Source organism: Limanda limanda, chromosome 4 (genome assembly GCF_963576545.1).
Source record: "Limanda limanda chromosome 4, fLimLim1.1, whole genome shotgun sequence".
Lineage (NCBI taxonomy): Eukaryota > Metazoa > Chordata > Actinopteri > Pleuronectiformes > Pleuronectidae > Limanda > Limanda limanda.
In genome coordinates, this window is record NC_083639.1 from 12,729,570 (window position 1) to 12,755,441 (window position 25,872).

The 25,872-nt window shown below is 42.9% G+C and overlaps 1 protein-coding gene across 2 annotated transcripts in view; it reads right to left on the minus strand.

Moving 5' to 3' along the window:
• Window positions 1–2,472: 2,472 nt before the first annotated feature.
• cpne5b (copine Vb) overlaps window positions 2,473–25,872 on the minus strand; it is a 102,974-nt gene continuing 79,574 nt past the window's right edge. For both annotated transcript variants that reach the window (XM_061069734.1, XM_061069733.1), the window contains 11 exons: window positions 22,693–22,734; window positions 22,389–22,464; window positions 20,793–20,846; window positions 20,134–20,195; window positions 17,325–17,371; window positions 15,549–15,730; window positions 15,170–15,297; window positions 13,542–13,644; window positions 4,032–4,089; window positions 3,434–3,507; window positions 2,473–2,664 (listed from right to left, as the gene is read on the minus strand). In XM_061069734.1, the coding sequence (XP_060925717.1) occupies window positions 2,473–2,664; window positions 3,434–3,507; window positions 4,032–4,089; window positions 13,542–13,644; window positions 15,170–15,297; window positions 15,549–15,730; window positions 17,325–17,371; window positions 20,134–20,195; window positions 20,793–20,846; window positions 22,389–22,464; window positions 22,693–22,734 (1,018 nt within the window). The remainder of the gene's footprint in view (window positions 2,665–3,433; window positions 3,508–4,031; window positions 4,090–13,541; window positions 13,645–15,169; window positions 15,298–15,548; window positions 15,731–17,324; window positions 17,372–20,133; window positions 20,196–20,792; window positions 20,847–22,388; window positions 22,465–22,692; window positions 22,735–25,872) is intronic.

Genomic DNA, 25,872 nt, shown 5'->3' on the forward strand with positions numbered 1-25,872 from the left:
TCACAGATTAAAGGCAACCACAGACCAAGTTCTGCACAAAAGGCTCAGTCATTACCCCGACAGAATGTTGATGTGTCCACACATGAAAGAATTATGCACGGCCTGAATGTAATGAAGATAAATCCTGGACCGCTGGAGACCACTTGTGGACTGTTTCCCACCAGAGACTTGTAAAACATTGTGGTAAAGACAGAGCTGCGTTAAATGAACCCTCCGGGGAGGATCCCTGGCTGTAATGGTACTGATTTACTTGTGTAGCGACAGTAGAGGTTATGTGGTTGCTGATGCACGGCGGCTGAGGGCAGTGATATGGAGGTTACTGGGTTTCAGTGTTTCTGTGTTTAAATTAAATAATTCTATAATTTCTTTCAATTATATATTTATATATTTATTTTGTTGTAGTTGTTGGATTTCTTTTTAGTACTTGTATGAAATGTGGAAGGCTTTTTGTTTGTGCAGCATCGTTTATGTGAATGGTGGGGACTTTGTGCAACACGTTTTTTTGTTTGTTAAGTTATGGCATAGATTTAGCTCCATTATATCAGGGCCAGGTTAACTCACTGCTAAGCCATGGGGCAAAAAATGCACTGAGGGCTCTCTCAATTACAAACAACCTCCTAAAACAATTCAGTGTCTCTACATTGTAATACCATCCTGTTCCAATGTTTGCTCTGTGGCTACATCCATACTTTTTCATTTGAAAATGCATCAACTCTGCTACGTTTACGCCCGGGTGTCCACACTACTCCAGACTTTTAGAGTCGCTGAAGCCCAGAAGTTCAGAAACGCTGCTGGTCCCGTTTCGTCTGGACAGGCAGAAACAGATGTTTGGAAGCAATGACATAGACACTAACAGCCGCTTGCTGATTGGGTCTTATTAGTCACTCCGTAGCCTTTGCTGATTCGTCAGGCTCCTATCACATGACCAAAAGGCTCATGTTGACACTTGTGCAATACTAATGGATATGAATGGTCAGGTGATATGTGTATTCAGGATTAAAATTTATAAGGAGCCATAACATTCACGTGGCCAGAGATCGTTTTAGTTCAAAAAGTAGTATGGAGGGTCCTGTGTCAGTTAGATTGTGATATTTTGATTTAACAGAGATGTATAATATCAACTGAAAAAATAAAGGTAAGTAAACTAGATTTTGACATACAGTTACTATTTCTGTATATATTGTGTGATGTGATGCTTATTACCAACCAATGACACCTTATCGACTAACAAGGTAAGTTAATGCCCAGAGTGAATCACTGGTTGTCTTGGATACTTTTCCTGGCTGATAATCCAGCTTTGGGTAATACCAACTAAATCTTTTCTCATATTCTGCAACTTTTTATTAGCTCCCCTTTGTATGATGTATTTTGCTTAGGTGCTAATACATTTTGTAATTACAATACATTACAAAATGATTTACATCAAAAATTCAGAGGTTTAAAAGCCTAAAGTTGTCTATTCATTACATAACACTCTGTGCAACATCCTCTGTGATCTGAACGTCAATACTGGACCAGAACCCTAAACATGCCTGCTTCATATTATACTGTATTTCTCGTTGAGATGCAGCTGCAGTACAAAGATATGTGACTTGCAGAGACAATGACGAGCAGCACTCAGTATGATTAGATATGATAAACCTGGTATAGCATCATCATAATTCTTAGTGAGACAGTTTGTGCTTTGTATATGCAATCACTTTAGGATCATTGCTGACCACTTCAAAATTGATCAAGTTTATGGCATTCAAAACAGATCTATCATATGTCCATGCCACTCTGAATAACATTCGAGAATAAATATACTGGATATGGGGAATAAAATTCTCATACAACATGCTCTTATAAACATTGACTTAGTAAAGAAGAGAGGAGGAGGAGGAGATACATCATGGTATGAAAAGCCTGATTAACGTAATACGCTGTAAACTACACACCTGTTGTTTTTCCTCCAACATTACCGAGGCATTAGCAGACTCTGAGATAATCCCCCAAATATAAAAACTAATTACAGGAGGGGAAAAGGTGCCTAAAAATGTCACTGTATTAGGCACACAACTGACTGACGAGCGAGGCTGAGGTCAAAGTTCACATGTCCTGATATACTTAGAGAAACAACCACAGACAGGCACGAGTTTTAACCACAACATGACCTTTTTGAACCAACCCGCTGCCAAATTAGACGTGAAACAGTCACTGCCTCGGTGTGGAATAAAAGTATCTGACCGACGAGTCCTGTAAAGACTGCAGCCTCTCCTCAAGAGAAACCAGCCAAATAAAATTATCACAGAAAAAAATGAATAAAAAAATGCTGCTCAATTACTCTGAGGATACGGCACAAAACTCAACACCCAATTTCCTGGAGTGTTGACACCTGTTTGCACCAAAAAACAGAAGGTAGAGAGTTTCCACTGGACTCTGAGTGGCTGCTGCATGCTGTCAGTCCTTAGGGAGAAGCCAGGGGCCGGTGTTTTATATCTGTGTGTGGTGGTGTGTGTGTCCAGGTGGTGTGTACGGGGGCGGTGCCGGGTTGGGTTTGATCCCTCTGCTCTTCATGTAGGAGATAAACTGGTCGGGGATCTCTGCTAGCACGTCTTTGGCGAGCCGCGCCATGCTTAACACATGGTTACCTGTCCGGTCCATATAATCCCTGAAGGGAACAAACTGAGGAAACAGAAAAGAAACTGTGACACAAACATATTTTTGACATTATATGGTTTCCCATATCCACCAGTGGAAGGTGCATACCTGCAAGGCTCAACCATTCCCTAATAAAACCACATTTAATTTCACTAGATCCAGATTTTGAATGGAATCTGCATCAAATTGCACAAATTGAGTCCCCTAAACAGACCTTTGGATCATTCTTGTAGATATCTATACAAATTTGAAAAATGCAAAGCTTAAAGAAAGTAATAAAACAATTCCTGATCTAAATCTGCACCAAAAATGTTACGGGTTCTCTCCTGACCAATACCGCATTCATCCACCAGGTTTCATGGTGATCGATACAGTCACAAACAGACAAAAACATAACCTACTTGGTGGATGGATCAGTATGATTTATGAAACTAAATGCAGAATTCCAAAAGGCTCATGTTGAAGCCCTGATTTTACTCAACATTTCCCAGATCCTGCCAGCTTTAGGATGCTGATCTGTCACTAAGCCTGTGCTCAGGCTTCCCTTGGGAGTGAGTGAGGAAGAAAAATTAGCTCAAGGATCAGTATTAGATCTCATCCTTACTAATCCGGTGCTTTGGAGTTTTCCATCTTTTGATTATTTGTCACATCAAATCAAAATTGTATTATTTAGCTCCCACCCAAACCCTTACACATGTAGTAGAAAATGATCAAAACATTCGGGATCTTTGACCCCACACTTGCTTAGGTCTCCCTGTATCTACAGTCAGAGTTGTGAAAGGCAGCCAGTCACCTGAACAATGTCTCTTTCTGCCGGTTTCCCTCGGGACGAGATCCTGATGTCATCACCATCCAGCTCCACCATAGCTGGAAGACAAGTTCACACACACAGACACAGAAAACACATTCACATACAGGCATATTTTTTTAATACTTTTAGCAAAGAGACAACACAGATTTACTACTGATGTAAAAATGTTGTTTATATCATAATAATGCCTTCAGCAATAGCATTACTAAAAGGGAGGATGTTGAGCTGTGCAGTTGCAGTGTGTCTTTATTGCCAGCATAATCAACTAATAAATCCTTTATTGTAGTCTCGGTGCAATTAAGAATTATCCCCACTGAAGACTGCAAACCCAGCAATTAACCTCAGCCATTTGTTTCTACATCCACCTACACATTCCCCTACCTCCTCTCTCATGTGAGTTTGTTCAGAAATTTCCTCTTGGAGGCTTTTCTGAATTAGTACCAGAGGACTGACTGTGTGTATTAATTAAAATGTCAATTATTCGCTGATGCTTAACTAACTTTATTAATGTAGATGGTATAAAAAGTTTGAGAATATTTTTGTAAAATTACATTGTGTAGGTGATGAGCAAAGTATTTACCATCAAACTCAGCCTGACCCACTCCAACTATGATGATGGACATGGGAAGCTTGGCAGCCTGCACACAAATCAAAGTAGAAGTGAACACACACACACATACACACACGCCTATCATTCAGCAAGTAGAGAAAAGCTGTGCTCATTATTGTTAATCAGACATTGCTGCAGTTACTTGCTCACCCACGTAATTTAACAACCACACTAACGTTCCGTATCACCCTTTAACTAGCTGAATGACCTTTTCCCTCCAGTGAGAGAGACACGATTGTGAGATTGAGGCAGGACATAAAAAAATCAAAAGGCAGGAAAGCGAATTGAAATTTTCAGAAGAAACCAGTTTTTGTCTCAGCTTTTCATTTCCCAGATGTTTTATGTTCCTGAATCCAATTAGCAACCGTGTGGATGCTGCCCTAGCTTGTATCTAGGGACGACACGTTGCCCTCTGACTGGAGAGTGGAGATAAAACTGACTGATGAAACCTCCGAGAGTCTGAGCCAACAGGGCAGAGCCAACATCAGCAGTAAAGCCTTTTTGACAAGTTTATTACTGATATAAACAAGTTTCACAAGTTGTAGTCAGATTTATCTTTAGAATTCCCAGCTACACAGAGAAATCATGTTTACATCATGGAGTGCAGTCGGCTGCTTACGGACATGGACGACGGCATTTGTGAGCCAGGAGAGGAGGCAGTGGAGGAGGAGGTGCCAGCTTCAGTCAGTACAGCGACCGTCCTCTGTCACCGGCCAAGCCCCTCCTGGCCACACCTCAAGTCAGATAACACAGCTGTTCGCCCTTGTTTAGAGACAGTAGGCGAGAGTATCTATAGAATCAATCAATGGGAACTGCAGAAGGTACCAACATATATAAAACCTGTGGGGGCTGGGACATATTTTTGATAATATAGCATATAACGTTTTGATGGAATTGCATTGTGAGGATTAGGGCCGGGCAATTAACAGAAAATATATCGAAACTGACATTTATGATCTCTAACCGACTTAATCCTGCACATGTCGATTTATACTATCCCCGCTACCTTGTACCGTGCTATGTTACCCTGCACAATGTCCTCCCTCCTCACCCCCCAGCTGACCTACCATCACTTTACACATTTACAATAAACAGTAAACACCGTCACTAATCAGAAGTTATTAAGATCAGAACATTACTGAAGTCTACTTTGTCTTTGTTTTATTTGCTCTAGAATTGATGAGAAAAATATTTAAACAAGCCCAACATTTAAAGTGTTGCAGGGTTCAAGTGACCAGAATGATCCGGAATCATGGCCCAACATCATGATAATTAATAAGAAAAATAAATGTGTGAAGAGCAACAGAGACGAACACAAAAACACACACACACACACACACATACACACACACACACAAACACACACACATAGATATCAAATTATCGTTCATCAATACTAACCGAGGTTAAAAGTTTTAAATAACCGTGATTTTGATTTGAAGTCATATCGCTCAGCCCTAACGATTATATGTTCCTCAATGTATTTTCCAAACAAATTATTCTGTACTGTAACCTGAGGTCATGCTAGCAGCTCTGTGAGGATAACTAGTTAAATGGTAATGTTTCCATGCTTATAGGCTCATATTGTGCTGATGTATACCAGCTATACATCAGATATAGATATACAGATATAATGTCCTCATCTCATTTCAATTTTGCATGCTATCATCTGCTAATTAGTGTAAAACAACACTAATATAGATGAGTCCAAAGGGAAAGTTATCGGTTTTACAATTATTTGGTTAAATGGACATATATATAAAATTTCGACCTGATGACATTAGATGAAAATATGAGGGATGACCAAACTTTACATTTATTGAGATATTTCACACAAAATTGACACAAGAGGAAAAAATAAGGTGATCACAAAATCAGTTGGATACAGTTTGGGACCAAAATATCACACTATGACCTTTCACTGACTTCATTTGAATTAAACCACCAATAATGTTGTCAGGATCTCGCACTTTAGTGCATGTTTAAGTTAATTGTAAAAGTATTTTCTGTTTTGTAGATCTCTGTTGTTTGTTTGAGTTTTCATGGTTGCACTCTGTTTCTGTTTCCTGTTTTATTTTGTAGTCTGTTCCTTGTGTATTGTTTCTGTCTTCACTTCCTGTCGGTGATTGTCTTCCTCTGCCCTCATGTGTTACACCTGTGTTCAATTGCCCCTCCCTTCCCTGTGTATTTAAGCCTCTGTCTTCCCTTTGTCCTCGGTCGGATTGTCTGTTTTTCCTGCGGTGTTGTCTGTCCTGTTTTTCCTGCGGTGTTTCTGGTTGCTGTCCTGGTCTCCTGAACCTAGTGTAAGCTTACTTGTGTTTTGTTCCTCCTGTTGTCTTTCCAGTTTGCTACTCCTTTTGTTTTGTTTGTTACCTGTTTAGTGTTAGTGTTTAGGTTTTGTTTGTTAAAGAACTTCTTTTATTAAATAACCCTTTTATTTAACTATCTCTGCATCTGGGTCCATCTTTCCATCCAAACCGTGACAGTACAATCCGACCATAATATGGACCCAGCAGAGATTAGTTTTTGGTGTGAAAGAGTTTATTATTTTGATTGTTTGGTGTCTGAGCTGGAGGGGGGAGGTTCAGACACTGCTGAGACCCTGGAGGCGATCTTGGTGTTGGAGGCCTGGCTGAAAGATCGTCCCTGGGTCAGCCATTACGTCCCCTACCTCCTGGAGGTGCAGGAGCGGTTGAGGACACTGCGCAGCCCTCCAGCACCATCCACTAACCCCTTCGAGGGAACCCGTCTGGCCCGTGGTGGACCCCGCAGCCTGTGGAGGAGCTCTGCGGTTGGTGGTCCCCGCAGTTTCAAGAAGGGTTCTGCTGTGGTTGGTGGACGTTGGAGAGGGGGCATCCATAGCAGAAGCCTCACTCTCCAGCAGCAGGCTCACAGGTCCCAGCCACCTCCAGCCTCAACTGGGTCCCAGCCGTCTCCGGCCTCAACTGGGTCCCAGCCACCTCCGGCCTCAACTGGGTCCCAGCCACCTCCGGCCTCAACTGGGTCCCAGCCACCTCCGGCCTCAACTGGGTCCCAGCCACCTCCGGCCTCAACTGGGTCCCAGCCACCTCCGGCCTCAACTGGGTCCCAGCCGCCTCCGGCCTCAACTGGGTCCCAGCCGCCTCCGGCCTCAACTGGGTCCCAGCCGCCTCCGGCCTCAACTGGGTCCCAGCCGCCTCCGGCCTCAACTGGGTCCCAGCCGCCTCCGGCCTCAACTGGGTCCCAGCCGCCTCCGGCCTCAACTGGGTCCCAGCCGCCTCCGGCCTCAACTGGGTCCCAGCCGCCTCCGGCCTCAACTGGGTCCCAGCCGCCTCCGGCCTCAACTGGGTCCCAGCCGCCTCCGGCCTCAACTGGGTCCCAGCCGCCTCCGGCCTCAACTGGGCCCCAGCCGTCTCCGGCCTCAACTGGGTCCCAGCCGCCTCCGGCCTCAACTGGGTCCCAGCCGCCTCCGGCCTCAACTGGGCCCCAGCCGCCTCCGGCCTCAACTGGGCCCCAGCCGCCTCCGGCCTCAACTGGGCCCCAGCCGTCTCCGGCCTCAACTGGGCGCCAGCCGTCTCCGGCCTCAACTGGGCGCCAGCCACCTCCAGTCCCTGCTCCTGTTCCGCGCGGGAGGATCCCGGCAGACGCCACTCTGCTTCTGGCGTCGGAGGTCCTCGCGGTGCCTGCTCCTGTCCTCGCTCCTTTCCCAGTCCCACGCCGGAGGGTCCCGGCAGACGCCACTCTGTTTCTGGCGTCTGAGGTCCTCGCGGTGCCTGCTCCTGTCCTCGCTCCTGTCCCAGTCCCACGCCGGAGGATCCCGGCAGACGACACTCTGTTTCTGGCGTCTGAGGTCCTCGCGGTGCCTGCTCCTGTCCTCGCTCCTGTCCCAGTCCCACGCCGGAGGGTCCCGGCAGACGACACTCTGTTTCCGGCGTCTGAGGTCCTCGCGGTGCCTGCTCCTGTCCTCGCTCCTGTCCCAGTCCCACGCCGGAGGGTCCGGGCAGACGCCACTCTGTTTCCGGCGTCGGAGGTCCTCGCGGTGCCTGCTCCTGTTCCAGTCCCGCGCCGGAGGGTCCCGGCAGACGCCACTCTGTTTCCGGCGTCGGAGGTCCTCGCGGTGCCTGCTCCTGTCCTCGCTCCTGTCCCAGTTCCACGCCGGAGGGTCCCGGCAGACGTCATCCTGGTTCTGGCGTCGGAGGTCCTCGCGGTGCCTGCTCCTGTCCTTGCTCCAGCCCCCGTCCCACGCCGGAGGGTCCCGGCAGACGCCACTCTGGTTCCGGCGTCTGAGGTCCTCGCCGTGCCTGCTCCAGTCCCTGCTCCAGTCCCCGTCCCACGCCGGAGGGTCCCGGCAGACGCCACTCTGGTTCCGGCGTCTGAGGTCCTCGCCGTGCCTGCTCCAGTTCCTGCTCCAGTCCCCGTCCCACGCCGGAGGGACCCGGCGGACGCCACTCTGGTTCTGGCGTCTGAGGTCCTCGCCGTGCCTGCTCCAGTCCCCGTCTCACGCGGGAGGGTCCCGGCAGACGCCACTCTGGTTCCGGCGTCTGAGGTCCTCACAGCGCCGGTGCTAGCCCCTCTTCAGCGCCGGAGGTTCCCCAGAGACGTCACAGCGGTTCCGGCGTCAGAGGTCCGAGCTGCTGCAACTCCGGTTCTATCACCAAGTCCGGGGCCACAGAACTCTGTCTTTGAGCGGCCACGGCGCCGCCCCCCCGAGCCACAGAACTTTGCCCTTGAGCGGCCACGGCGCCGCCCCCCCGAGCCACAGAACTTTGCCTTTGAGCGGCCACAGCGCCGCCCCCCCGAGCAACATAACTTTGCCCTTGAGCGGCCACGGCGCCGCCCTCCTGAGCCCCTGAACTCTGCCCAGGACTCTGTTCATGTCCCGGATTCCCTCCTCCGGTTTCCCCCTCCTCCCACCCGTCTCGGTTCTTGTTTTGTTTTTTTTGGGCCGTCTGGTATCCGGCCCTTGAGGGGGGGTACTGTCAGGATCTCGCACTTTAGTGCATGTTTAAGTTAATTGTAAAAGTATTTTCTGTTTTGTAGATCTCTGTTGTTTGTTTGAGTTTTCATGGTTGCACTCTGTTTCTGTTTCCTGTTTTATTTTGTAGTCTGTTCCTTGTGTATTGTTTCTGTCTTCACTTCCTGTCGGTGATTGTCTTCCTCTGCCCTCATGTGTTACACCTGTGTTCAATTGCCCCTCCCTTCCCTGTGTATTTAAGCCTCTGTCTTCCCTTTGTCCTCGGTCGGATTGTCTGTTTTTCCTGCGGTGTTGTCTGTCCTGTTTTTCCTGCGGTGTTTCTGGTTGCTGTCCTGGTCTCCTGAACCTAGTGTAAGCTTACTTGTGTTTTGTTCCTCCTGTTGTCTTTCCAGTTTGCTACTCCTTTTGTTTTGTTTGTTACCTGTTTAGTGTTAGTGTTTAGGTTTTGTTTGTTAAAGAACTTCTTTTATTAAATAACCCTTTTATTTAACTATCTCTGCATCTGGGTCCATCTTTCCATCCAAACCGTGACAAATGTGTGCAAAAAACTTAATCCAGTGGTTGACACATTGGCTGGACTTACTAATATACCAACAATGGCATCACTAGAGTCTTGCTGGTAGCAGAACATTGATGCTGTGCAAGGTTTTCCATTTAATGCGAATTGTTAACTTCTGCAAATCCAGATTTATTAGAAAATTCTACTTATGATTGAAAAGGGGTTGACTGGCAATGCTAAAGTGATTTTCCTTTTAATTCTGCTTGAGTGACAGAGACTCCATTGCTCTCTATCAGCCCACGTTCATGCCTGTTGTTGAAACTCCCAGATAGACGGCAACATAAATGCTCAATGCAGAAGCTTCTATTATGTTTAATGAGTTTCCTGCAGTCACTACTTCCACAAAGACCACATAACAAGTGCAGCTTTATCTCTGGCACAAGACAAATGTACTCTGGCAAATCAGGCAACCTCTTATTGCCACAGGGATAAGAGCAGCAGCACATCAGCGCGATTATCAGTGTTCAACACAGCTCCTGTCAGTGCATGTCCTCCCGCGCGCATGCACGCACACACACACACTTGTAGACACATGTGTGCGTGTGCATATCCGGAGACATACCCACACATCAGAGCATCAAATGCCACCAAAAATAACCTGGCAATCCACCATGCCCTACTTTTGCCATCCTCCTGTCAACCTAACAGACAGCTGAGATCCAGTCTAATGAGACAACAAAACTAGTGTCAATCAACACTCATTACTCCAGCAACCTGCTCTGGATGAGCTGCTTGAACCCAATTGTCATGCATGTACATGCTCTGATAGGTAGGTGTACCTGCATAAGTGACATTAAGTATATCTTATGGATGTGTGTTTGAAGATGTGACTCATCCACACGCAACCTGCAAGAGATATGGACATCATCATATACCCTCTAAATTTTGTCATCACCCCTCTATGCAATTTCAGAACTCCAAGCAAAACAATATGGGAGCTACAGACTTTAGGGTTTGTAGTGTCACTCGTCTCCAAACCTCTTTAAAGCATCTCTAAATTATTTATTCTCTTGTGAAACACTGGAAATAATATACTCCTAAGAATTTTGACGCCAATAAAACTATAAATCCTGCTCTTTTTTGTCTCCTCTGTGTGTCTCTGCTGTGTAAAAGTGAGTAAACCTGAATGAATAATACTATTGCATTCATGATGTCATTAAAATGAACTGCATAGTAGTTGAGAATCTAACAGAGCTAACGGAGTGTCTAATGCTGACGGAAGTTTAACCATTCATATGTTCATGTGGGCTGCTTTGCTGCGTTACACGAGATTGAAATGGTTCCAGGCGACCAGCTGGAGCAATTGAAGGGACTTTGGGGGCCCCAGGCAAAAGGGACAGAGGGGGGGACGTTGGGTTCAGACCCAGCGTCACTCTTAATAATAAATAAGAAAACACAGGATAACAAACCACATTGTTCTAACATTAAAAACAAAGTGCATATTGTTAATTCATATAGATAAGAATATTATAACATAATAATAATAATAATAATAATAATAATAATAATAATAATAATAATACTAATAATACTAATAATACTACTACTACTACTACTAATAATAATAATAATAGTAAAGAGTAAAGTTTTCTGCTAACTCTCACCACCATCCCAGGTACAGCATACACATTTAGGTGTTCTAGTCTTCAACCATATCCTCAAACTTAAGCTACAACATATATTACACTTGCTCATCGTTTTTAGCCTGTGTGTGTGACTCTTACTTCAACTTTGAGCATACCCTGAATGCATACGTGCATATTTCTAAGTACTTTTACAGGAATCTTGTTTCAAAATGGAAACAGTATTTTCAACCAACTCACAATGCTAACATTAGTTTAATTAGGTAGCTGTTAATAACTTTGCCAGTGACAGTTTAAGCCCACTGTGTGATATCAGTCAGTCATCAGATGATTCTAATGGTAAGCTGTGTGCTGCCATCACAGTCAACTACAGTTCGTAACAGATATAGTAACATTTATGAAAGGTATGGGGAGTGGTAAACTGTCAATCATTGTACAATATGCTGAACTTTATTACATGCAATCAACAACGACACAAACAAAGTCTGTAGAAAACCAAATGCACGCACGCTATTACAGATATGACACTTCCCAAAATTTGGTTTCACATCAACGGGTATTTCATTACCTCTTATACAACAAAGTTCAGCATCCAATACAATGGGAAGAATTGTGAAGTGCGTATTTGATGGGTCCTGCTACTGACAAAGAGAAGACACCAAACCGCTGACAGATAACAAGTGGAAGATGAAAAGGAGAGAAAAATCAGAGGCAGCAGAGGACTGTGGAGAGAGCAGATGGAGACAAAGAGATTTAGATCTCAGAGAAAGGAAGAGATGGAGAGAGACAGCAAACGTCTTTGTATTGTGAGTGAGAGAGTCTCATAGCACCACAGAGAGCGAGGCGGTGGATAGACCCGGGCTGTGAGCAGAGGAGGGGGATGCTGAATTATTGACAGTAGAATAGCAGATTCTGTTATGACTGAAACCCCCCCCCCCCCACCTCTGTTCTACCACACAGGTCTGTGTTAGTAGGTGGGAGACCAATTTGATAGATGGCAGTCAAGCCCAACCCCCCAAATGACAGCCACAATGAGGAGGCTGGTAAAACCTCTGTGGATTTTCCCCAGTTCACTGGCAAACATTATTGCTATATGTATTACTCATAGACTGTATATAAAGATGGACGACATGACTGCTCCCCAACAGGGAAACCAAACTGGGGGCTGGCTTCAGCAATAGCCATAAAATCCCACCTACTCCATGTTAATGGATTGGACATAGAGCAAAACTAATAAGTCAAAGTATGAGTCCATTTTATTTAAACTCAAACTTGGTCATTTTAGGTGGGTTTATTTTATGACACTGATTTTTTCCAGTTCAGCAGATGCTTCCTATCTTGACTTTCCCACTCATACCAACAGTTTAACAAATGCACATAACAATCCCCTTGTATGCACTAATGTAAACCCTCTCCAGATGTCGGCACAGATTTGTACACCCTATGTTTAAGATATCTTTCAGAATGAATAAGTTTGAGGAAAGACTTATATAACCTCAGCACTGGGTCCTCCCACGCCCAGGATCTGTGGAGCGTAGCAGGGAAAAGCAGCGCAGGCAGTAAACGTCAGTCAGAGTGGCAGCAGAGAGATAGAGCAGCAGGCAAGATCTTAAAAGGAAGGTGTGGCTGTTCTAATGTTTTGACTAACAGTCGCAAATTCCCTTTAAATCCAGTCTGCTGGGAGTTCTGTGCCTGTAGCGGGCTGAGGAGGAGAAAAGAGGAATAGACCAGGGAAAAGAAAGGAGGCCCACTCCTTGATATTCAAAGCCGCAAGAAAAAAATAGTTAGGACAAGTTTGGGGAAAAGCTCTGAGAAAGAAAGCACAATATTGTTTTTTTATTTACTGAGGCAGGAATAACTTTCCAAACACTAAAGTTCATAACTATGTTCACTACAATGTTGATGCAAACACCAGGGATCAGATAGAAACACCATTTCAATCCTGTGTATTTCCTGCACATAGCAGAATTGACAATAAAGTTTAATATGACTTTGAAAACACATGTGAACCGGTTTGAGAGACTTTGATTCACAATAAGAAAACAGCACTACCTGTGCTTTGAGTTAATTGATTCAATGAAAATAAAATGCTGAAAAATATATTGATATAGAAAACTCCAGTTGGTCTTCTGTTGATTGTTCTTTTATATGATGATATGTATAATTCATATGAAAAGTGTCAAAATGCCAAACTCAAGAAACTAGTTCTAGGTTTGAAGCAGTAACTTTTGAAGGTTGATGCCATTAAGGTTGCCAGGCAACCAGCAGGGATGTCACCTCTGGACAGAGGCTGTATTCAGTCAGTGTATGTACTCAGCTTCAGAGCACCATTCACTTCAAAGGTATTTCCCTCTTTCTAGCCCTCTCCCCTTTCCCATTCTTACATTCACAATGGCCTCTTTGGTCTGAGCCATGTCGGAGATGACACCGTCTGTGATGATGAGGAGCACATGGTATTGAGAGCCGTCCTGCACTGCTGCCGCATACCTAGAGACACACACACAAGCACGCTCAGAAATGTAGGGGTGGTGTTTCATTTCTATGACTAAAACAAATCTAATTTCTATACACTCATGCAGAAACTAAATCTATGACAATACATTACTTATCATGCAGTCTCATCACATGCAAATCCAATAAAAATGTTCTTTGTCATTGCTGTACTGGAGCTCACACTCATTAAATGCCTCATGAGAACCTACTGATAATAAGACCAAACAATCGAGTTAAAACAAAGCTGGTTAACACACTTTGATTCACAGATTAACACCTTTATTGAAGTCTCCTCTAACGTGACTTATACCTATTCACATGCTAAATAGAAACGGAGTGTTATTCCTGCAGTGGCTCCCTGCCACAGTTTAAACTGTGTGACTCCATCTTATCAGAATAACATTTTTTAATTATAACAAAGCCTTGGAGTAATCAGATGGAGAATTGTTTGGCTTTGGCTCAACAAATGAGACGCTGAGGGGAGCAGTGACAATGACAGGTGGGGGTGGGAAAGAAACTCCTCACATCATGTGACAGTTTGGATGGTTTTTTGGGTTGACTGCGAACGATATGTCAGTATATTGGTTATAGGCCTGTTCGCTGCTCTTTCAATAGCTGTCAACTAAAAGTCTAAATTCATATCCAAGCATGTCACATCCTGTTTATTGCAGCTGACAGGACAAATATTGTCTGCGCACTGGGTCAGAAAAGCGGGGGCACAAAATAATAGCAAGGACAAATGCTGTGTTTAATTTGATCCTTGATACCATGAGGCTTTTAGAAGATCACGATCACAATGCCAATGCAAACACTGTGTTGGCACAAAAACGGATTATTTCTAAAGTGTTGATGTTGACGATAAATAGATCAATTTATATCCCCGTCTGCCGGTCTTTTGAAAAAGCAGTTAATACCGGCTCCTTTTCTATACACTTTAAAATAAATGGGTGAGGATTAGTGCAGGTTTCAGCATCATTATCCCAGTGTTTTTAGTATTCAATAGAAATATGAATTATGCATAAATCATAATGAGAGTACCATGAGAAGCAAACATTTTCACCTGACTCTTACTGTTTTATCATTGTGTGTATGACTTTTATAAATTTGACAAATCGAAGTATGAGAGGAGGTGGATTTGTAGCGGACACTAAAATAACATAATTCAACATGGCTTGTTTACGCCATATTGTGAGGTTATAGGACTGATTTTATGTTGTTTTGCACTGTCACTGCCTCCTTTAGTGAGCTGCGGGGTAACCATGGTAACGGCCCCATGAATTATAAAAGAGAGGTTGGGATGACGCCATTTTGTCTTTTGGGAGTTAAAAAGTTTATTATCCAACAGCTACAGAGGTGTGCAAACAAAACCAGAAAGTTGCTGCAACCCCTACAGATTCCTGACTGCTGTAAAGAAAATAAAGCTGAAAATACTTCTGCACATTTACTAGTAAACAGCGAATATGACTTTAATGGGGCCAAAAAAGTTGACCCTATTCACCAGGTTGCATTAGTGTCTCACCCGGCCACATGGTTCACCACAGGAGCAAAGTTCGTGGGCCCGTAGAGCTGCACTGTCTTTAAACTCTGGTGGTACGCCTCTAAGATGCCTTCGATACCATTGCAGTAGGGATTTTCCATGTTTCCGTTCTGGAGAGGAGGAACACAGACAGTAAATCAATAACAGTGTCTGGGTAAAACCATTTATCAAACAAAGCAGCAAAAAGATCCTAACCAAAGTCTTCTGGTTTAATCTGACGTCATTTAACAAGGTCATGCACAAAATCCTAGAATTAGAATAGAGACAATAAATTGGACACACAATTTTTTCAGTTACACATAAAACGCACAAATAAACCCTGATAAAAATCCATTAACAGATGAATTAAAGGTGACTTCACCAGGGGGAACTCGTGGGACACCCGTCCATCAGGGGGCAGTTTGGCTCCAAATCCCAGAGCGGGGAACATCTTGTCGCTGTCGTAGTCCTGGATGATCTCCCCGACAGCCTTCAAGGCCATGGCGTAGGCGTTCAGCTGGTATGGGTTCATGTAATGCAGTGATGTAGACTGAGAGGGGTTACCTGTTGATCCATCAGTCAATCATTAGGTCAAAGCTGAGTAGAGGGTACCAAGATAAGACTCCAACAATACAATGTGTTGGTCTTTTACTCTTAGCAATAAAATTACATTAAATAAGTTATTATTATTTGCTGCAGCCACTGATCACAGTTGTCAATTTCTAACCCCGGAGATGATGAATCATAACTTTTAATTTAGCTGTTTGTATCACAGGGTCAATCCATCAGAAACAGTGGGAGGAAAGATCCAGAAAATCTCACAATGACAAATGAAGAGAGCACTGAGAATGATAGTCAGAGACTTTGATCTTCACAGATATCCTCTCTATGATAAAAATGACGATGGTGATTGTTTTTCTATATCAAAAACGAAGATTGGAGATTGTGGATGTGATACAGATAGTATTGCTGTTATTGCAGTTTGCCAGGTCAGGTCTCAGATCTGGCCAGATGTATTACGAGTGATCGTATGAAGAGGTTACAGTGTTACAGCAGATTTGATGTCTCCTTGCCCAACAGCTCATGTTGAAAACTGAATGTATATGGTATGTTTCGCTTAACCACACCAAGCATCTTGGTGGTACTAAACAAACAAAATTGACCCTGGCAAAGTAGTGTGAGGCAAATGACAGGGGGTTCGGTCTTTCAAAACTTGAAAACGCTTTATATTGCATCTTTAATTAGCACAAGTGCTTTCAATGCATTTTCTTTAACAATAGAAAATTGTATAGTTTTCTTCGCAATGATAATTATGGGGACAACTCCCAGAACAGTGGGGCGTCTTTCCTCTCACAATTTCTCCACGCCTCCCTTGTCTTTCAGCTCCATTGTTTTTTTTTCAGATTCATTATTTAATGACGCTGGCACAGCTGTCAGACCAAAACCCCAGAACATTAATCTATTAGATTTGTTTTCTGTTTAGAAAGGCTAAAAATAAATAACTGAATAAAAACTAAATTCTTCAGTGTGTTTGGAAATCTAAAGATTGACAGAGCTGCTATAGTTACAGGTCCAGAGCAGTGATTGGATATCTGCTGAGTGGAGTAGGGGTTTAACTAATGTTCATTTGGGAAATGGTAAAGTTTGAATTTCCTCTAATAGATGTGATTCACACTGAAGAACTCCTCATTGTAGAAACATCTTTCCGAGGACTGCAGTCAGGGGTAATTAATGGCGTTAGTTAGCGTATTAGATTTGGGTTCAGTCCCTTCCCACACTAAAAAGTCTTTATCTTAAATTAAGTGTTCAATAACAAGTAGGCAAGTAATATAACCTTTATTTAGGATGTATTGTGTTTGTAAATGTGCCCTCTTCCATCAGTGTGTGTTTGTGGGTGTGATTGATTTTTAAATCAGACACGCCACAGTCAGGGCACTCCTATCTGTTCTTACCAACCATCCACAAACACACGCACACACACACACACACCTACACACACACACACACACACACACACTCACACACACACACACACACACACACACACACACACACACACACACACACACACACACACACACACACACACACACACACACACACACACACACACACACACACACACACACACACACACATTGCTGTAACTATCACTCACCATTAGATGCTGTGAAATCGATGGCCACAGTGAAATTGATCTGCGTCCTAGAAGAAGGATGGAGAGGACATGGAAAAAAACTTCAACGATAGAAAACAAATAACATGCCAAGCTTCATTAAATTCCAGTGGTCTTGCAGGCTATCGCACACACACACAAACACACACTTTCTCACACCAACAAAACGTGAGGTTAGGTTAATCACTAAAGATGAGCAACGCGATATATGAAATATGGGAATTATTTCTTATGAGGATAAAGATACAAACAAATCAAGATTTAATATCTCATTTCAATTTTTTGTCTTCATCTGCAACAAGACAGCAGGCGCTCAGTTGTTAGATCAGATTTAAACAATTATACTCCTCAGATAATCTTCGGCTCCACCAGGAGGTGTAGCAAGAGGTGCTGAAGAGCCTGAGCTTGGTAACAAGCAATTAGACTCATGGAGCACTTAAGAGCAAATCATAATCCAATTTTCCCTGCTGATGAAGCACTCCGTTCTTCTTGTTAATTAATGACAGTGAGACGAGGCCCTCAGGGGCCCAAAGCACAGCCTCTCACGAGAGCCACCAGAGAGAGTCTAGAGAATAATAATAAAATTAACAAATTAAAGATTCTCATTAACCTTTAGGTTTGGGTTGGGGTCGGAGAATATGCCACAGCCTGACCCTGCTAACCTCACTATTAATTATACTACATTTGATTAATTCATGAGTCCTGTGGAAAGTATTAGATCTCATGGGAAACCATGGAACAGAGGTTTGAAAACTGCTAATGTGTGCTATAGGAAATGGTAAAAGTGATTTTTGTGACAGTAAAAGTGACATTTGGAATAAAGGTTTTAGGTGTGGATTCCCCATCTACTTTGTGTGTGTGTGTGTGTCTGTGTATCTCAGACTCTTGTCACTTGGATGAAGCCTCAGCTTTAGTTTTTTTTTATTCAACACCACTTAATCCTACTTCAAATCAATAGGATAAACGCCAGTAAAAGATAATGTTCAGGTTATTAACCTAATGTGAGAGCACTGAGCCAGTGGCAGTGTAGAGACATGGCCCCAGTCCTTATACTCCAACAAATAAAATGTTTGGTTCAATTCAATTCATTCTTATCCTCTTCTGATTACAGCGGTTTTCAATTAGGATACGACACAACATCGTTTCATATGACACATTATGATTATGATATGATAGGATACAGTAAAATATGATACAGTATGCAACACTGGGGTGCAGTATGATACGATGCAATCTGGTATTATAATAGTATGGCACAACATGATAAGGTACGGTGAGGTGCAGTATGATACGATAGTTTATAAGAACACACGTCACGATTTGCTGATCAGGGCAGGTGCCAGGAAGCTAGATAAGAAAATAAAAGCTCACTTCTTATCAAGATGAAAACCCTCTAATGCTCAATGTTTCAGCTTTAACAGCGAGCATAGAGACGACCATCAAACAGCAAAGAGCTCGGGCTGTTATTGTGACACACTTTCTTGACCATTTTCTAAATAGCAAAAGGCTCCACGCTTGTAAGAAGCAGGTTTCTGATGTGTCATTCAGCAAGTGGGGCCAAACTGATGAGGATGATATTTTTGAAGTGAGGCCACTAAACCTTAAGCTCATTGTACCATCGATCAACCAAAGCCCCTAACTGTCAGTGGAATCTGTCACACTTGTCAGCTCTGCCACAGCCCATAAAACCCCTGACAGCCTATCCGCTGTAATGGGACAGTGCAGATCACAGCACTGCCCATCTCGCCTGGAAGCCACACATCACCTGAGAGTCACTTGATATTCACAACCTCCTGCTCTGAAACTAAACCCAGGTCACAGGACTCATATCCCCTTTGAAGACACTTTACCTTCAGAGAGCTTGTTTTAAATGTATTCAGCAGACATTTCCCTCTAAGAACATACACTATTAATCAGTTTAAGAAAGTTGCAGTGGAACAATTTACTTGTGCCACTATATTATTAAATCGGTTTATTTCCTTTTTCATAATTTCAGTGATATTCTAGTACAGTAGGTTTGGCCTTTAAAATGAATCTGAATGAACATTAAAATTCTTTACATCAGGTTTGGTTCCACTGATTCATCGTGTTGTTTCCAGACACAGCAGAATAGTTCCATCAGCAGGATTCTGATAAAGACATCTAATCAATCCTGAAGAGGAAAACAAGCTACTCAAACAAATCCTAGAGATTGTGATATTTGACCAACTCTGCTCAGTCTATACCCTAACAGTGTGGATCCAGGCTTCAGTTACAAACCATGAGAATGATTGCTCAATAAAAAGATGTGCTGTGTGGCCAAATTATTATTATCAAAATTATTAAAATTATTATTATTAATATTATTATTATTACATGCAGATGTACACATGTATCATCTGCGCTTTCCAATCCTTAGATAAGTAGCATTACACTTTTGTTTTAAGTCTGAGTATTACCAACAGGATGTTCCAAAAGTAGGAATAAAGGCAGTGATTCAGGTCAGGGATCGGGATAGTGTGGTAAGAAGGTCGTCATATTATTTGGTTTGGGAAGATCACCCACCATTAGTGTGCACTACCTGGCCACAATCTTTATCATCCCGCACAGGTAAATGTGAACATAAAATCCAAATCCAATATCCTTTACTCCCCTATTTGACAAAACAATTTCTTTCCGTCCCAGAAATTCCATTGATATACTATTGAAAAGGGAACCTCATTAACCGTATTATTTTTTAATTGCATCACAAAAGTAAGTAAAGAGGCCAGTTATGGTTTCTTTAGCTCTACAGACGATCATGTCCACTCACCCTCCTTTAATGTAATCTAAGAATGTAAACTCGGACTCCACAGAGAACGAGAGCAGGGTCACCTGAAATGAAAGACAAGGAGAGATTTGATTAAACATAGGGATCCTGATGTTTTTCCTCTGGGACACAAATAAACTTTAACATCTCAAATTGGTTCAGCACTTGACGCTCTCTCTCTGAAAAAAGATGTGAGTCGGCTGCTTTCTGATGAGTGATCTATTTACATTGCCACAGAACAAAGTTGAAGAGAGGATGAGACATGTTTATGCATTACTGGCAGGTCCACACTCCTGGGGTAAGTTGTGTGAAAGTTTGCGTCTCAATCGGTTGTTTGTGTCACCAACTGTGGTATCTCAGACTTTGTTTCCTTCAGGGTCTGCAGACTCTTCATCCTTCATTCTGTCTAACTTACACATTTCACTGCTGCTTTATTTCTTTACCTCATTCCTCTACGTACAATTCCTTTCAAAATCGTTAATGTCATTGTTGCTGAATTTGAAAACTACAAAGAAAATGATTATTTTTTGGCTTCTAAATGATTTCATTAATTGTTTAATCTTTAAGTCATTAAAGAGGAAATTAGTTAAACAGAGTAGAGGTAAATGTGGAGCAGAAAAGAGACAGTGTTAGTCCTCATGAGCTTCTGGAGACATACTCACTGTTCCAGAGTTGGCATATTTCTTTTTCTTCATTTTCTTCTTGGTATTTATTACCTAAAATTCAGAAAGACAAACTACTATTAACATACATTCACATATTAAGGTAAGTATTATGCATGATGATGATTATGTGCGTTAGACTATGTACTACACTATGGTTTTTATGTGCAAAGATTTTTATTTAAGCTATGACACACCCAACCTCTAACCCATCCAACCATGTTTACCCTGTTCTTTAAGCTCCATTCTAATTTCTTTTTGCAGAATTCGGCAAAGAAGTATATATCTTTTTACATTTATAACTTCCAATTCCTTGTCTTATCTCACCCACTTTACACACATTCACACTCTTTAATTCAATATAATCCAATGTGATGAAGATGTTTATGGGAAATAGGAGGAGAAATACAGCAGACGAATAGTGAAGGCTGAACAATGGGTTTATCCATTTAACTGATGGAAAATCTATTAGGGAAGAAAGGGCTATATGTCTGTATAACAGAGTTATGATGGAAAAAACTCACTTAAGATTGTTTAAAACACTTAATTTAGAAAGAAATTCTATTTATGGGTTCACTATAGGGGGGGGGGGGGGGGCTAGGAAATGAATGTCAGACAAGACTTGATGGGTGAGACAAGCTTAAGGTGCAGGACTAATTCACTTCACCAGCATTGTGTCGGCTCAAGAAAAAGAGAGAAATGTCAATCCAGAGACCAAAGACGTCTCAGCTCATTACCTCCATTCTCTATGGCTGGTAGGCATGAAAGTGACAGCCCCTAATTTAACATGGAGAGATGGCAATTTGTCTGACACACTCAACAATTTGTTGGTGCAAAAACTAAAGGGCCTTTCAGTTTCACTGGGAAGAAGAAAGGACTCAAGAGTGGTGAACAATGGAGCTGACATCTAAAAGACAGGTATTTGTCTTTCAGTCAAAGGTCATGCAACCGCAGAGGCTTGACAGTAGTGAGATGTCCTCCTCTAGAGTTATATTTAGAGTTTCAAATGTGGGAACAGTCTAGCCCACATTTCCAAGATTTACAAAACACATGTTTTTTTCTGGACAACATATGGGATAATTTTGCTAAAATATAACACATTTATTACATTTATAAATTATTTAGGCTAGAATGAGAAAATTAAAAAGTACTGGTTGCATTCAGAGCCGTATTGTTGGCCATCAAGAGACATAGTAATGGGAAATATTGAGAAATAGCAAAAATTTTAAATCCTTGGGTTGCTCTACTGTTAATCCTGGTTACTTCTGTTGCTAATACCGCCATTTGTATATGTTTAAGCAGCCGCGTGATTATTGTTGGGAAACAAATTTGAGATTTTTGGAAAACACGGGTGAGGAAACAACTGCTTAGGGGAGGTTAAGAAACTTGCAGAAATGGAGTGATTCATTTTATAAAAATGCACTTGTTTGTTGGAGGAGTGTAGGATACCGATGTGAAGGAATGCACAAGAGAAATGGGAAACAGCGGCGTCAAAGACAGAAACGTCACTTGTGTCAGAAATAGGAACCAAGCCACCCGATGTTCAGGGAACCAACAGACACAGGTTTGAACCAGGGCATCAGTGGAATTACTCACCTCGTACACATTGAACTGGCTCTGCCCTCGAGCTAGCTCTCGGTAGCTGGTCGTGTAATCCCCGATGAAGTCATGGCTGGGAGATGATATAAAGGCGGAGAAACACCAGTGATTAAGAAAAACAAGTATAAGGCACACAAAAAACAGAACAAGATGGAACTTTGTGACAGGAAATGTTTCTTCGGTGAAAATATCGAAAAGTTTTTCCTCCAATCATATAAATTTTGAGTCAATTGTTGATGTTATTGTTATTGTACGTTTCCTCATGTCAGTACCAGCAGTGATGGCTGGATTTCAGACTCACCTGCCATCCCGATCCCAGTCATACACCTCCACCTTGATTGTTCTGAAATGAAAAGCAACAACCACACATGATAACTATATGCAATGACCATCAAAAGGAACTAATCTTAACAAGATGGAGAGAAAGTAATTTGCTATTTCAGTCCACCTCTCACTTACAGTTCCTTATTGCCTATGAGACTGTGACAGCCAGAGTGGAAACTCAAGTATGCACAGAAACAGATGTAAAGTAATAATGAACAACCAATAGGTGTTGCTTGCTAATGTTCTGTCCTCTGCTGCTTCAAGCAATAGCAATAACAAATGCCCCCTGGAGTTTTTCTCTATGAACAAACAAGAGTTGGGTATATTTGCATGTTTCTCACTAAACTACATTGTGTGCAGTGTTGGGAAGGATACTTTCAAAACGTATTTCGTTACAGAATACAGAATACATGCCCAAAAATGTAATCTGTAACGTATTCCATTACATTAACTAATCTGAGTAACGTATTCTGAATACTTGGAATACTTCCGGTTTGTATTGCATTTTTTAAGTGTATGATTGCGGCGTTGTTATAGTCAGGGGAGCAGCAGCAGTTTAAACTCTCTCTCCACCGATGCTGCGGGCCCACTGGATGTCCGGCTCCCCTCCACTCCCACCTCTGTGCGGGTTGAACCCCCCCCTGCGCCAAGGCGGCCTCGCGCCGTGCAGCGATCGTTTCGGCGTCGGGTCTATTTTTTGCGCTTCACGCGAGCGTATCGCTCCAGGAAACACACTGAAAAATGATTTTAAACGATATTGATGACATATTTTATATGATATAAATGATAAAGCATGCATTCCATAGTTTGTATTCCCCTTCTGTTGTCCTGGAGTTTTAAATTGACCAATTTGACAGATCACATTATTAAATGCCCCCCTCCATACAGACACACAAGCAGTCATAAAGATAAAAAGAGAGGGGGGGGGGGGGGGGGGGGGCGGAGAATACGTAATTTACCCTCGAAACCCGACATGGAACGGAGCAAACAGCGGAGAAGTTCTTGAAGATGGATGAAATTAAATTGGGACGCTGTTGCAGTTAATGTTGGAGCAATAACTGACTATATGCTTTTATACTACTGGGTCAACGGGTGATATTATTAGCGCTGCCCGGCGCTTCAGCGTCCGGTGTGAACCCGGCGTGCCTCGCTGCTCTCCTGCAGAGCCATGACAGCGGAGCTCTGGAAGCGCAGGTCGGTCTTCTCTCACCAGGCGCTGGAAGGGCAGCTTGCGGATCAGCAGCTCCGTAGATTTCTGGTAGTGACGGAACTCTCTCAGAGCCATGGTCCCGGGCCTGTAACGGTCCCGGGCCGGTAGCGGTGAGGCTTCTTCACGCCGCCGGGGTCCGGGCGCTCTTACGGCAGCCCTGGTCTCCAGCTGCTTCCTGGGGGCTCTGCCTCCGGTGGATTTACGAGACAGTGATTAAACTCGTGAAACAGAGAAGCACCGTGATGTAATCCACTGATTTCAACAATGTAACTGTATTCTGAATACCATCTATTTAATTTGTAACTGTAACAGAATACAGTTACTCATAATTTGTATTCTAAATACGTAACGCCGTTACATGTATTCCGTTACTCCCCAACACTGATTGTGTGTGTGTGTGTCCTTGAGGTCTTACAAATGCTAATGGTGTATTTTCTCTATCATAAAACCTTTGCAAAGTTGATTTAACAAAACACTTTAAACACGGCTGCTTTACTGCCTTTTTTGCTAAGTTTTTGCCACCACCATAGGCATGGATAGTATAAAACAAAAAAGAGGTTACCGACATTCTTGCCTTTAACCACATTTGTGTGAGCATCATGGTCCTGGGTTCAATGGGAGTATTGCTATGTTCTAAGAAATTAATCGAACATGTTCACTAGATGCAATGCGGCGCATGACAATCCGAACAATAATGCAGCCTCTGACTTTGCATAACAAAGATAAAACAAGTGGTCAAATCGTGCTTCACAGTTTGCCTCTAAACCTTCTATGATATTAACTTACTCTATATAAGAGCAGATCACGTGCAGTGTTGTGCTAATCAATAGACAATAAAAAGCAAAGTTTTAGAAACATTTACCCAGGGTTCCTTCACATGACAAACCTGTGGTTATCAGAGCATTTAAGTAATTCAGTGCATGTCTGAATAGGTGCTATAATTAGCAACAGCTTCATTAGCTTCGTTAAAGCTTGGAAAGAACAAGGACAGACGGCAGTAACAGGTGTCTGACAAGGAACTCCACAGAAACCTTGGAGTTTAATGGCTAAATACTCATGGCACACTTTGGAGACACAGACACTGATGACTGCTTGCGGATTGGGTCTTTTCGGTAACAACAGCCTTCCTTGATTTGTCAGGCTCCTATCACATGGCCCCTTCAGGAATAATTAACCAGTATTCTCCACAACGATACAACGGCAATTGAGACAAGCTATTACTCGAGCACTCTGCGTCCTCTCTCTCCTTGTCACAACAGAAAACATCTGAACTTTGTAGCAAACAACATCTTCCCTCTGCCTCTCCTCTTATTGAACCTTCTCCACACAGATCCTTAGGCTTATTATGTAGATTGTGTTGTCTGCTTATTAGTAACGTAATACAACTGGGATTTAGTGCAGTGGCGCCCTGGGCACAGCTTGCTGATGTAGGCTAGTTTTTAATATGCCAGAACCTTTCATTATGACAGTTCAGCCCGTTTCACGTAGATTCAAACCAGTCTTAGCAAAAACGGAAATCATCTTGACTATAAAATGCAGCAGAAGCAAGGTCTCTGCAGAGTGTGGGGAGCGAGAGGAAAAAACTTTTTTGTTGGCACTTTCATACCTGAGTCACATTGATCTCAACCCTGTGTCTCCCCCTCTCTTCCAACTTCATCTTACACAAGAACTGTCACGAGCCCAGATCCAAAGGAAATAGCAGCAAGCGGCACATCAGACACTCGTTCCTGTCACTGAGGAATTGAAAGATGCCTGAAATAAGCCCAACTTCCTCCCTGCCACCTGGAACCTGTCGTTCTGCGGTGACAATTTGTTCTTTTGAGGTTATCTTCAAGGCTCTGAGCGAGGGAAAATGTGCTTGTCACCTAGGTGGTAGAAACATGATGCTCCTCATCCAGCGTGAAAAAAGAGAGGGATATAGGTAAAGAACAATACAGGAAGAGATGG